Genomic DNA, 14,241 nt, shown 5'->3' with positions numbered 1-14,241 from the left:
ATGTTAGTTAACTGCAGCAGAGAAAAAACATGCCAGACAGGGCTGTGGGTATTGGCAAAGCTGTGAAAGTCTCAGAATTGAATTTAATAGCATTTAGGACTGAAGTACACGGCAAACTGGCAAAGCAAGCAGTAATAAATAAACTGCAATCTTCATAGCCTGCCAATATAGTTTATCACAATTCTAGCAATATGCTGTATGTACAGTAAAGTATGTTCCTGTAAATGCAGTATTGCACATTCACAGATGGAGAGATATTCGCCTTATATAACAATTGCAATACTGATGCATTAGACAGGATTTAGGACAAAAAGAGGGCGTAATACATTTATCTTAAACATCTGGATAAGATGTGACCCGAATGTTTCCTTTTAATCTCTTCCATGTGCCAGCACTAACATTAGTAAAACACCATTTAACATAAAAATCACATAACTGAGGTTCTGAGTATTATTCCCATATGTACTGTTAAATGTGATTTATTAAAACATAATTATTTATAAAATAGAACAAGATGATTGTGCCTAGATAAAACAATGAAAGTTTCGAGTTACAAGAAGACAAGTCAGGCTATGATTTTTTGATCACAACAAATAGGCTTGTTATTTATTTTTTTACTTTTTTGGTTATTTATTATTATTTACTTTATATATATTTTCTTCTGTGTGAATTCACTGCAGAAGCTGTCAGAATTTACTATCTGAGACAGTTGAAACTTGCACGGGGCTATATGTAGCCCCAAACTTTCAATTTGGTAATAAATAAGCAGGATAGCTAATTGAGCAGTGATTTCGGGAGATACACTTGTAAGTGAAAACACTTATGCAGCCTTGCACTTTGTAAAAAAAAAAATATATGTATGGTCTATTTACCATTTCATCTCCAATACATGGAGAACATTTTTAAGGAACCCTTAAACCCCTTTGTATTTGGAGTTCATTGGAGTGTTGATGTGTTCTTTACATTTAAACCAAAAATTAAAAAAAAAGAAATGGCTCTATACCTGAGGACATTTAATAATGCTAATGTGTACCACAACATATATCAATGTATCATACCACCAACTTTCATCAGGGATTAAAAAAACACCACTTTCTTTTAAAGTAAAGTGGGCTTTACAATTATGAGAAATAAAGCACTGCAGTACACTGATTCAAATGTACATATGAAATTATTCACAGTAAGAAAATTTGTACACATTTATTCCTATCAATTTCTTCAGTACAGCTACAAAGTAAACTTGAGAAACAATGACTCCTAGTCTAGTTAGGTAACACAAAATAGAAAAAAACTTACAATTATTTTTTCATATTAGTTTTGTTTTCCATTTCATAGCTTTTTAAGGAAAACCAAATGTATACCCTTAAAACTCTCTATAATTGACTGTTCCTTACAACTAAGCTCTTCATGACTGTATCTGTACATCCAAGTGTATCAACGTTATTCCCCATTGGACAGGGAGAACATATAGAACTGTCCCTTTCAACAACTGATTTCGGCAAGAGATTGTCCTATCCAATTTTAGGCATCATATATTGGATCCTTGCAGGAATACACAGACCAATCATCCTTTTGGACTTCATCCATAATTCCTAAAATTGTCAAAAAATGCAGAATTTCTACATAAACTTCTGCCTTTTTGGGCCAGTACATTTCTGCCTCCTTGGGTCAGTTAGAGAGGGCCCTAACTCAAATCGTACTGGTCTTCTTTTTTATTATGATGGTAAAGCAATTGTACATCATTGGAAAAAAAACTCCATGTTACATTTTTATGAAGCTATTTTATCAAGCGATATGAAAAAAGGGTTGCCCCTAAAAAAGTGTAGTCTCATGATATTGAGTTATTTTTTTTTTTTTGAGAATCATATCAGAACTCTACTGTGGAATAATTGTAGTTTCACATCTTTTGAATATTTAATAATTTATTTAAATCAACAATTTGTTTTACTTACAAAAATAATCTTTCAGTATGCACAGGCTAGGCTAAGCCAAAGTATTATATGATGATAAACTTCTTACCTCTGACAAGAAAGTCTGTGCAGATTTCTGGGCTCCTACATGCAGTAAATATTCATACACATATAAAGCTAATCTGAAAAGATAAAAAAAGTATTTTCAACAACTAATATTAATAATAATAATAATAATAATAATAATAATAACAATACAAAACCATACATTCAAAAAGTATCACTGATGTATACTATAAAAGGTTTAACTTGATCAAGAAAACATAAAAATGTATAATAGTTACCAAACAAATCATCAGGGAGGCACAGGCAGACCTAGAAGCCCAAGAAAAGTAATTATGCCAGTGGTGTGACCACAGAGTTATGAAATATAAGGCCTAGTTCCTGTTATGGTGCCCAAAGTACTCAGCAGTGAGAGGCACTCATTTCCAGACACTCTCCACTCTTATCCCAGAATTAACTAATTATTGAACTAATTAATGGAACAGGGAATAATCCACATTCTACTGGGAGAGGAGCAGTCAACAGTGAAAATGGTTGCATATTATGTTACAGCATGTCACACAGTGAGAGGGACTTGCTCTTCTCCCCTTTCCCAATAACCTCATCACCACCCTCACTCTGATATTCCTGGATTCACCTTGCCTAGCTGCAGCACTCCAATGGAACTGTCAATATAAGTGTTCTCAATAATAATGGTAGAGCATCAGTGGAGCTTAGTCCTGTGGTCAGAAGAATCAAGACCTTAATAACAACATGAAAACAATTTCAGAGGGATGGTATCCAACCTAGCCCCTAGGGAAGAGTATTGAGCATCCATTCAACTGAAGTTAATTTAAGTTAGGTTTCTCACTCCCAGCACTATTTCCCATACTGACACTACTGTTTTTCCAAAGCTGTACCCACAAAGAAAAGTGATCATACACAAGACCAAAAAATTAATAAGTAGCACTGCAAAAAACCCTCCACAAAAGAATAGCACAAAATAAAACAGGAAATCAATTGCAGGAAATGCAAACAGCCAAGTTAAATCATTATAACCAGCTAAAACGTACACAAAGTTTGTCAAATTGTCCTGCTGATGAATAATAAACATAATCTAGCTTTTTCCTTCACAATAAATCACACCATAGTCCAATCTGAAATTATTTATGTATGATATTACAGTAGTTGTAGTGTGTAGGTATATTAACACTCATTAACACATACAATCTAAATGTGAGCCAGTATGTACATGTAATATCCAGTGGTATAAAGTGGAATGTTAATTATAGGGCACCCTCCAATGAAATTAGCCCAGACAGCTGCAGAAAAAAAGATCAAAATAACTACTCCATGAGGAATAAGGATTGATGATGCAAAATGCCCTGGGTGTACTCACTAAAGCAACAATTTAGCATGAAGAGCACTGCATAAGTTTGATGACTCCAATGAGATGTGTATTCCCACAATGTAAGGTCCGGTCCCACATATCAGAAAGAGAATGGCATATTAGCAGGAGTTGGGGAAAGCCATTACTTAACAGAAACAAACGTTCTAATTTCCTGCTCGGCCAAACAGAAAGTGACATCAATGTGTCCCATGGTCGCTGAGTTTAAACCTGATGGCTGGTGACATCTTCACGTCACACGTTGGGCGATATCTGGCACACCAACATATGAGGTTGTCAATGTAATTATGTTGGCAGATGGAGCATGGATAACTAAAGTGGTATTACTAATTACAATGGAGGGGATTTATTTTATCAACAGTAAAATTCATTTTTAATCATTTATCAAAGAGGAAAAAAGGGTATATTGTAGGTATATGTATTTGTTACATATTGTCACCAAAAGAAAGCCTTGTTGGTATCATATGTAAAGATGGCACTATTGCTGAATAAACAGGTCCATATCAGAAATGTAAAAAAATGCTCCGGTCTGCATGGAGTGTACAGGTGCAAGACCTTAAGGGAATTCATCTCCACCACTAGATCAGAAAATAAGTTTTCCTTTCCTCGTGGATCCATGTCTATTACCAATCATTCTGTGGAATACGTAATGCAAATAACTAAGCAAATGATATTCAAGTCATAAAGTGCATTTTATTTATTCTACTATGCAGTAATCATTTAAATACCATTATGTATAATGACTAGCTCATTATAGAAGTTACAGGTAGTCCCCGAGTTAGGGGCATCCGACATACAGACGACTCCTAGATACGACCGGTGCTTCCCTGCTTACTCGCGTGCAGGATGGAGACTTGAAAGGACTGAGCTTTTTGCTACATCTTGTAACTCTTGCATGTGGAGACTGTGGACAGTGTAAGTGGATTTATTCCCAAAAAGACACATTTCAGGTTCCCTATTTTGGTTAGACCTAAATTAAAAGAGAGAATTATATGTAAAACTATGGGAGTTATCTATATAGTCTTTTGAAATTGTGGTCGATACGATGTCCGAAGGACAAAACGTCGACTACATAAATGTATATATGAGCATGTTTACTTCTTGTAACTCTTTAATGACCAAGACAAACTGCAGTTGTTTCTTTTTGCATATCAAAGCACAGCTTGATGCAGAAGTTAATAAATGTCTAGGCTCCATTAAGTTTTTTTTTTGCTTTGTTTGTGATAACTCACAGTGAGGATTTTATACAGAAACTGATACCACGCTGTTGAATAATTTGTTGAGACAAACATCTGTCATTTTTTAAACATTGCATTTATTAAAATAATGTATCTGTTCCGACTTGCATACAAATTCAACTTAAGAACAAACCTACAGTCTCTATCTCATACCTGGACACTACCTGTATTAATAATAAAACTCAAAATGTCAAATGGACTACAAAACATATTTTTACCAATTTTATTTGCAATAATATTATAAACAATAGAATTCATGTTAAGTATTTATCTTTCCAAATAATATATTTTTTTTATTTATTACACTCCAAAGAAAGGCCTCCAAATGTTAAATGAAATGTGAAAAAAGAATAAAGCAGGTCTGCAGTATCAAATGGGAATCCAAATGTCCCTTTGCAGGTTAGTTATTAATCTGATTTGTGAAGGCAAGGAAAAAACATATCTGACATTGCCCATACATCCGTCAGTTTGGGATGGATTCTTGAGTGTGTTTGGAATTATATGTCTGCAGTTGTGTCTTTTATGTGTTTATATTTCTCAAATTACAATTTTCAATATATTCATTTAAAAAGATTATTTTTTAAAAGATAAACTCTTGATTTAACATCAAAACAATTTGTTGAAAGTTTTCAAACAATGTTACATAAAAAGGTCTGCCATACTAAGTTTACATAGAAAACCTAAACCTATGATACCACATCTGTTTTATCCAGAGCACGATGGATATGTCTCAGGTAGAGCGATAAGCAGTGTACACTAAAATGCAATGAGTTTTACTAACATTCCTAAATTTAAAAAAAATGAAACATCTGTGCTCTCAACTGACACTATAAAGAATTTTGACATGATGGATTAGATCTGTTTGCAAACACTTTTCAAAAATTTCAAGGACAGTTATCCAGAACTGCAGCACAACGATGAGTTCATGTCACTTTGCTTCCTTCTTTTAGCATGATCCTTGTTAGCACATGTGTATAGCTAATTGCCTCTTAACACGGTTCCTCACACAAGGTGCATACATCTTTTTTTCAAAATAATATAGTAAAATAAACTATAGTACCAGCTAATTCAAAGAGTAATATTTGTGTTCCCAGGAGCAATATGTGTGTCATGCTGCATCCAATGACAAAGTTTATATAATAAGTTACACTCAATATATAAACTTTGAATGGTTATGGTAACTCTTAGATTTTAAGCTATTTTAGGCAGGGTCCTCTACTGTGTGCTATTGTTTGTATTTCTCTGTCATTTGCAACCCCTATATAATGTACAGTGCTGTGTAACACATTGGCGCCTTGTAGATAGAGTGAAAAAATAATCATATTAAGGGAAGAATATCTGATACTAATTTGATAAACAGGGACAGTGACCTCAAAGAATACAAAATATGCTGTATATCACAATGAAAACCATGGTAATTTAACTGTCTTCTAAAGAAAGTAGGATTCCCAGATTGAGATGCAAGTTTGTGGCTCTTGTTTGTATAATAAAACTTCAACTTTATTTTCATGCACTAAATAAATAAAAAATTTAATAGTTTATGAAAATGAATTGAATAATATGATGTTCTGTTTATCCTTTCTGGTTTGGACTGGTGAAATAAGCAATGTATGCATGAAAAGCTAAACTTAACATGTAGTTCCTGAATGCATTAGTTTGTTATTAATGACATAATGAAGGAATTGCCCACACCAGCCCATGAAAAAGAGTTATTTGTCCAATTACTTTTGAGCCCCTGAAATGAAGTGATTGTGTTAAACAAAAAGGCTTTAGTTCCTCACATTTTTATGCAATCTTTTTGTTCAACCCACTGAATTAAAACTGAAAGTCTGCAGTTCAACTGCATCTCAGTTGTTTCATTTAAAATTAAATTGTGGTAATATACAGAACCAAAATTAGAAAAAAAAGTTGTCTCTGTCCAAATATTTATGGACCTAACTGTGTGTGTGTGTGTGTGTGTGTGTGTGTGTGTGTGTGTGTATATATATATATATATATATATTTATTTATAAAGACACATAATTATAGAGCTTTCTAAGTTTTGCTATAGCCAAATAAAATATGCATATTATCAAAGGGGGTTGACAGAAAGAAAGCAATATGTCAGCAAAGTGTTTTCATCTCATTTAACCCCGTTTTGCAAGAAAAAAAACACACAAAAAGGAAGGACAGTTTATTTCCGTAGTGGTCTCACTGGGAGACTGACCAATAAATGCAACCTAAAATTGCATTGAAGAGTTTGTGATTTTACAGTTTTTATCTGTGTTACGCTTTAGGCATTAGATGTTGATGGGAGTAGCAGAAAAGCATTTTAAATAGATACAAAAAATTAAACCACAGGTAAAAGCCAATGAACTTGCACAAATGAGAAAAAACATGATTTATATTAAAGACAAAATTTTGCCCCAGCTTTAATATGAGTATTTTGCAGCACTTGTAATCTTGAAAGCATAGACTTTATTGTACAAATAAAGCAAAATAAATCAACCCTGTATGAATTGTAATCTAATAGCGATAGTACTGTGGACCTGGTGGGTCAACCAACAATATTGTGTTGTTGAGACGAAGCAGTAATATGGGTAATGTGCTCACTGTACTGAAAAATGTGTCATGAATTACATATATCAAGTGAGCTTTACCACAAAGTGTATCAGTCCAAAATTATCATTCTGCTACAACATTAGTGCTCACATTTATAAATATATCATCTGAGCATAGGATGCAATATGCCCAAGACTGTAACAAAATTGTTGGAGAGCATATTGTTTGTTTGCTATTGTTTAACAATAGTGTTGGTTGAATGGTCCAATTGGAGTTTTTATCCACAGTGTTTTGGTGATTGATGTCTAAACTGGAAGTCGGATTAATCTCCTCGGGATAAAAAGGGAAGGTAAACCATCTTGACAATGCAATAAAAAAAAACAAAAAATAAACAGTAAGGTGTTTTTTGCACCTTATCAGAAAATAACTATTTGTCAGTTTCAGCTCCAAATGAGAGGGTGAGAGGGAAGCAGCACAAAAAGGTGTCCTGAAGTGCAAGCAACATGCTAATAACGTGAGTACCATAAGAGATAAGCTCATCAGTGTGCTGCTTTTTCTTTCACTGCCTAGTCACAGGGTGGGTCAGGAAAATATCAGTGATAATAAAACTGATCAAGTCAAAATCAAGTCAACTCTTTCCTGTTAGTCTAGGCTGTACTGTATTGTGAGGTATGTGAATGATATCATTTTCAGGGCTGGATTTACAAAAATACAAAATGTTCAGTTGCTAAAATGTATGCATGGAGTCCAGGTCATGGGTTTCAGTGTATCCTTTCTTATACTTGAAACAAATTATCTTCACCATGCCAGTGTGCCCAATCCTGGTACTTATTCCCTTACATGATAGTTCACTTGATTTGATGATTTGTCACCACCTCAGCAACTACGAGCTTCCCTTTCCTGCAGTGACAGAGGCTGTGAAGCACATCAACATTTTGAATGTAGTAAAATGTAAACCTTTTTGAAAAATTAAAAATTTGGTGGCGGACCTTCAGCCATTTTTTATTTTATAAAAATAATCAATATTTCTTTCTGTATAGTGGAGAAAAGAAAACAAGAAAAGCTGGGGTTTTCAGGCAATTAGGTTGACTGTATTCTCAGTTATATTAACAGCCATATAACATACAATATTACATATCAATGATACATTTTAAAAAGGGGTTGTATTAGTCCATCGCATAAAGTCCTGTCCCCTCAGCTGTGAGGGTAGAGTATTTTAGGATTGACGTTCTAAACAATAATGATCACTGGTCGTGAACACTGAACATTTGTTACAGAAATAGTAGGCTGGCGTCCCGACGCGTTTTGCCTCAAATGGCTTCTTCAGGGGACTTCTAGATCACAGAAAGTGAGGTTGGGTGAATATTCATAAAAGAAAGTTTGTTGGGATCAGGGCAAAGGATAAAAACAGCAAGCTTGGACTGTGTATGAGCAAAATTGCCATGGCATAATATATGCAGTCAACTTAATTGCCTGAAAATCCCAGCTTTCTTGTTTTCTTTTTTACAGTATTACTAGATTGGGGTAGGCATAAAACTTTACATTCTTTGAATAACACTTAGGGATTGGTAGGCTCTAACCCAACCCTCCCTCTTTTTTCTGTATATACTGCCTTAGTCATACAGAGGTTAGAGGTAGGAAAGGCACAGCCTATTACATACCAAACGGGAGAATTGTTGAGTTAAAAAACATTAATAAATAATAAAAAAATACCATCAATGTTCTCACAACGTCATGACTATAAAAGGCAAAGCCACTACATAATACACCATAGAATTTTACTTTGCAAAATATGAATTCAGATTTCTATCATTTATGATACAGTTTCAGGCTAAAGAATCCTGATCCAGCATGCTTTCTGACCTGGATAATGTCCATACATGACATTACAACTAGATTACTCAAGGAAAGGAAAGCAAATAGCTGAAAAAGGAGGGCCATGGACAATGCTGATCTGGGGAAGAGGGCTTGAAGATGCTCGTAGTCCATAAGACAATGAAATTCCCATGCATTCTAATGGGTTATATTACACCAGGGCCTTTCCTTAAGGCACATTATTCTCCTTGATAACACCCCTTGCAACGTTTTCAAAAATAAAACACAGGGTAAAAGCGGGAAAACACTGGAAAACGTGAAAAAACACCCCTATTGATTTAAATAGAGGCATTTTCCCATGTTTATAAACACTTAAAAAGGTTAATTAAAGCTTGCATTGAATTGATGCTTTTACAAGCATTTTTAAGCTTTTTATGAATGCAGCCGTGGGACTCCTGACAGAGTGTGATCCCCAGGCGCTAAAGAGCAAATGAGAACAAGTCTCCCAGTTCACCTCTAGTGCTGATTGGCTTAGGTAAGGGAAACCCTGATGACGCTTGTGCAGCGCTCCACTGATTGCTTCGCTCAAGGATTGGCTGAGGAAAGGAAAACCCTCATGATGGCTCAGCACTAGAGGTGAATGGGTGAATGGGGAGAATTGTCCTCATTTGCCCTTTAGTGCCTGGGGATCCCACACAGTCAGGAGTCTTACGGCTGTGCTCATGTCATGAATGCAGCCATGGGAATCCTTCATTGTGGGATAACCTGTAAAAAAAGTTTAACAAAGTTACTTAAAACACACATATTTCATAAATTACTTTACCAATAAAGTCTCGTCTTATTTTTTTACACATATTTTTTACTCTTTTAGGGAATGAGAAGGGTTTTTTTGTACCCCTGTACTTATTCCGTAAAAGGCATAAAAGTAAATCTTTTAAAAGCTTATGTAAAACTACGGTAAAACGCGTCATTGGCGAGTTTTTTAGAGGTTTAAAGGCAAGCTTTAAAATGCTTGTAAAAGTGAATAAAGACGCATATAAGGGTGGTAGGAACATTTACATGCACTTTTAAAACTGTCCATGTAGCCTTAAAGTATTATGGCAGGGTGTCTAACACATAAAGGCTTCACTTATGAGGAGGTAAAGCTGGAAGTTGTGGAGCATATTAAGACCTAAATAAAGACACTTCATTGGACCATTCCCTGCAGGAAATCATTTATCTTTTCAAGAGATTATGTAGATTTTTGACACCTGGCCAATTAACTCCAACTTCAGCATTAAATAGAGGTTAATGAAGTGTGTGGGAAGCTCACATTAAATTAATTAACTTTTTTATGCAAATTTTGCAACTTTGCTAGTACTGTGATAACATATAAAAAAGACGTGAGCTTTAAAGCACATTAGGAGAAAATACAGTGTGCAGTATCTAATACATTGTTTGTTCCAGCAATATGAACTCTAAACTTACTGTAAAATGAGTTTCAAATGAAAATAAAAGTGAAATGAATGTTTACATATGTATCTGAAGATAACCCAGCTTGAGTGTTACCTACCCATACATTTAAACTGTTACTCAAATGTATGGATAATCTAACGTAAAAGCTTGGACCCGGAGGAATGGGAATGACTGTAAGTGAAAGGTGGGCATGACTAGGCAAAATAGGTAGTAGACAGAGAGGGGTTGAGGTGAGAAGTTTAAAAGAAAGGAAGGGGAGATTGGTTGTAGGTGAAACAAGGGTGGAGCAGACAAGGGGTTAAAAGGTAGTAGAAGGAAAGGGACTGTTGATGCACTCAAGAAGGTCCCAGCCAGATTAGCTTCCCACCTATCCTGTAAGGAGTTGTGGCACAACTCTGGCAATTTTGGGTCCTTGCGTGGGGTGATTGTAGTGGTGGTAGTAAGGAGTTACTAAAAGTGTTTCGCAGTGAAGTGGTGTGGCTGGGAACATTAAAAGGTGGGGAGGAGCAAAGTTGCAGTTACTGCCTTTAAGAACCTGCAACCTGTGAGGACATTGTGAGCTATAGCACTAAGGTACAATGTGAAATTTTTGGTTGCACTACTACAACCAATTGTTGTTGTTAGGTAGGAGATATTGTAACTTATACGTGTTTAAGGGGTAGATACATTTATAAAAAGAAATGTAATTGGTTATTCAAGTTTCTGTGTGTGTTGTTTAAAAAGAAATAGTATAGTTATTGTCCAAATGTACCACATCCCAATAATTTACATCAAGAGTTCAATTCACTTTAATGGGACTTTTTAGGCATAAATATTCATAACATACCAACAACTTAGAAAACATAAACCTAGAATCAGTATAAAACACACATTTCAACTTGATTAATACCAGTTGGTTAGTTCCCAAAGGTGAGCCTTTTCGACTGGGAAGAATAGGAAGGCGTTTTGAAGCACTGTTCGCAGCAACTAATGCAAGTATTCATCAAATACCATACCATGGAGTTACAAAAGATTTAGATGGAACTAGATAAAGTTTATTCTGAACATTCCAATCTTTTAACAACTGAAAAATTTTATGAAAAAAATTCAGAAATCAAAACATATTTACAAAAGCTAAATTCTCAACTTGTGTCTACTAAAGAAAAAAAGTTCTTAAAGGACTAAAAAGCCTTCTTAGCAGACAAAGCATAATTGGCAGAAAAAAAAACACATTTAAAACTTTCAGGAAAACACTATCACTATCACTATCAATTCCAATACATCACAATAGAAAAGAAAACAAAGAGTTAAGAGACAGAAAGGAGATTTTACTGTTCCCAAATTTAAAAATAGCAAAAAAAATTATTTAAGCACCCCTGTTCACAAAACAGATAAAGTTGCACAATGAATGCACTATTATCACGTGAGGATGAGGTTCCATCGTTATCTCAGTCACATTACCACATACACCCTTCCCTAGCTCCATTGTAGCTAGACTAAAAGATTCCACCATTTTTTTAGGCTACAATACATCTCACATCTCACAGCACCTCAAAAAGTAGGAACTATGAATCAATTTTTTTCACAAGGAACTCACCAAATCCACCTAAATAGTTAAATATCATTAACCTATCACAATTTTCTTTAATTAGGCAGAAATGGAAGTGCTACAATTAGGTCTTTTTGCCCTTCAAGCACATTTGATACATTTGAGTTGTTAAAAGAGACACATTCATTTGCTAGAAATGTATTTAACATAGTATTGTATGACAGAGAAACTCCTAAAACAGAGCATTCTTTTATAAATTTTGCAGAGTCAAAGTCAGAAAACTTTGGGACCTAAAAAGATTTGTTGCAATTATTTAATGAAAGTGAACCAGAATAGAGCTCCAAAAAGAACACTGAAGGTGAATAATCCCAAATAGCGACAACTGAGGTTTGTTTCAAAGCCCACTAGAAATAGTTTATCAAAGAAGGGTCCTTCTGTGGTATACCAAACATATTATTGCCAAGCCTAGTTTAGTTATATCAATAAAAGAAAAGAAAGAGCAAAAAAAGGCTTTCTTGGCAAAACACACACACACGCACACACACACACACACACACACACACATATATATCGCTTCAATATGTGTGATTAATATATATTGATTATTGAAGCAAAATATATTCTTTATTCTGTTTTGCCAAAAAAACGTCTTTTGCAATTCTTTTTCTTTATTGTTTAAAAGCCCTCCCAAAATCAACACGTTTCCCTGACCAATGCCAAAACCCAAATATTTATATTTACGGGTTTGTACAAGTGACACAAGAAGTACAGGTAGTCCACGGGTTTCATATGACATAGATAGATAGTTGAATTTGTATGTATGTCGGAACAAGTACATTATTTTAATAAATGCAATTAGGACAGATATTTGTCCCAACATCTTATTAGGGAGTGTGGTGTCAGTTTCTGTATAAAATCCTCACTGTGAGTTAATCACAAACAAAGCAAAAAAAAAAAAAAAACTTTATGGAGCCTAGACATTCATTAATTTCTGGAGCAAGCTGTGCTTTGATATGCAAAAAGTAACAATTTCAGAGTTTGTCTTGGTCATTGAAGGGTTACAAGATGTTACAGATCAGCTCAGCTCTTAGGATCACCCACAACCTCAGCTGTGATTAGCAAAAGATTTCTTCTGCAAGTCATGCAAACTGCCCCCCTCCAAGCCTTCGTCCTGCACATGAGGGAGCAAGGAAGCCCTGTTTTGTATCTAGGAGTGGTCCATATGTCGCTTAACCCAGGGACTACCTGTATTAAATTATGACTCAGACAGTGAAGTCAGGGGTAACCTTTCTAGAACTCAATGGAAAGTGTTGATGCAATTACAAAATAATGAAGAAATTGTTATAAAACCTTCTGATAAAGGGGAAAAGTTGTAATTTTAGATAAAGAACATTAAAAATCATTGTTTAAAAATTCTTCAAAACAATAACTAGTATCAAATATCAAAATCTGTATCAAAAGCTGTATAAAAGATTATGAGGAGTTTTACAATATCATTACAAACAATTTTCATGAAAATTTAATAGACAAGAATACTTTTGACTTTCCTAATAACAGGACACCTACATTACCAACATTCTTTAACTGATGGTGGATCTTCTAAACTCTTGTGCACTTTTGGTAAAGTAGAGGGTCACCCCATCATTTGGAGATTGATGAATACCTACAACCTTTTGTAATACGTCTACCATCCGGACACCCTGGATCAGTTAACCTCCCTGGCGGTCTGATTATGTCAGTATTTTTAAGTCAAAAGTGGTACATTGTACATTGCACTGAAATTTGTTGTTTAATATTGCAGTCCTGTAATTGTTAGGAATAACTCCCGGGTATGATAAAGTTTGAAACACAAATCATAAATTATAATATAATAAATAATTATAAATAATAATTATAAAAAATAATAGAATATTATAATAACAATAAATTTAATGTATTAATTTAATCAAATCAAAAACACTGAAATCTGTCCAAATAAGGGTACAATATTATTGTTTAATAATATTATTCAATATTTATTATTTTGATTTATTTTTTATCACTTTATTACTGTGATCAATGTGTTAACAGCATAATATGTAATAATGTAATAATTTTTCTCCCAGGCCACACCTTCCAAGTGTACCGACCGGGATGCGATGCCAGGGGACACAGAAGCCGGCCTGGCATTGCTGGAGGACGCGGCTGGATCGTGGGGAGTAGGTAGGATCTTTGCTATCCCCGAGTGTGGCTCGGGGTTACCGCTTTTGGTACCTATAATTAACTCCAAGCCACACTCGGGAATACTGCCGGGGGGGGGTTAAA

General features: G+C 34.7%; 1 protein-coding gene across 1 annotated transcript in view; it reads right to left on the bottom strand.

Moving 5' to 3' along the window:
• The window catches only part of SSBP4 (single stranded DNA binding protein 4), a 256,151-nt gene that overhangs the window by 203,452 nt on the left and 38,458 nt on the right, over window positions 1-14,241 (bottom strand). Inside the window, exon 2 of the mRNA XM_072405033.1 lies at window positions 2,020-2,092. Coding sequence (XP_072261134.1) covers window positions 2,020-2,092 — 73 coding nt within the window. The remainder of the gene's footprint in view (window positions 1-2,019; window positions 2,093-14,241) is intronic.

This window comes from Pyxicephalus adspersus, chromosome 3 (genome assembly GCF_032062135.1).
Source record: "Pyxicephalus adspersus chromosome 3, UCB_Pads_2.0, whole genome shotgun sequence".
NCBI classification, from domain to species: domain Eukaryota; kingdom Metazoa; phylum Chordata; class Amphibia; order Anura; family Pyxicephalidae; genus Pyxicephalus; species Pyxicephalus adspersus.
Note: the sequence above shows the minus strand (reverse complement) of the source record. Positions and strands in the feature narration are given on the sequence as shown.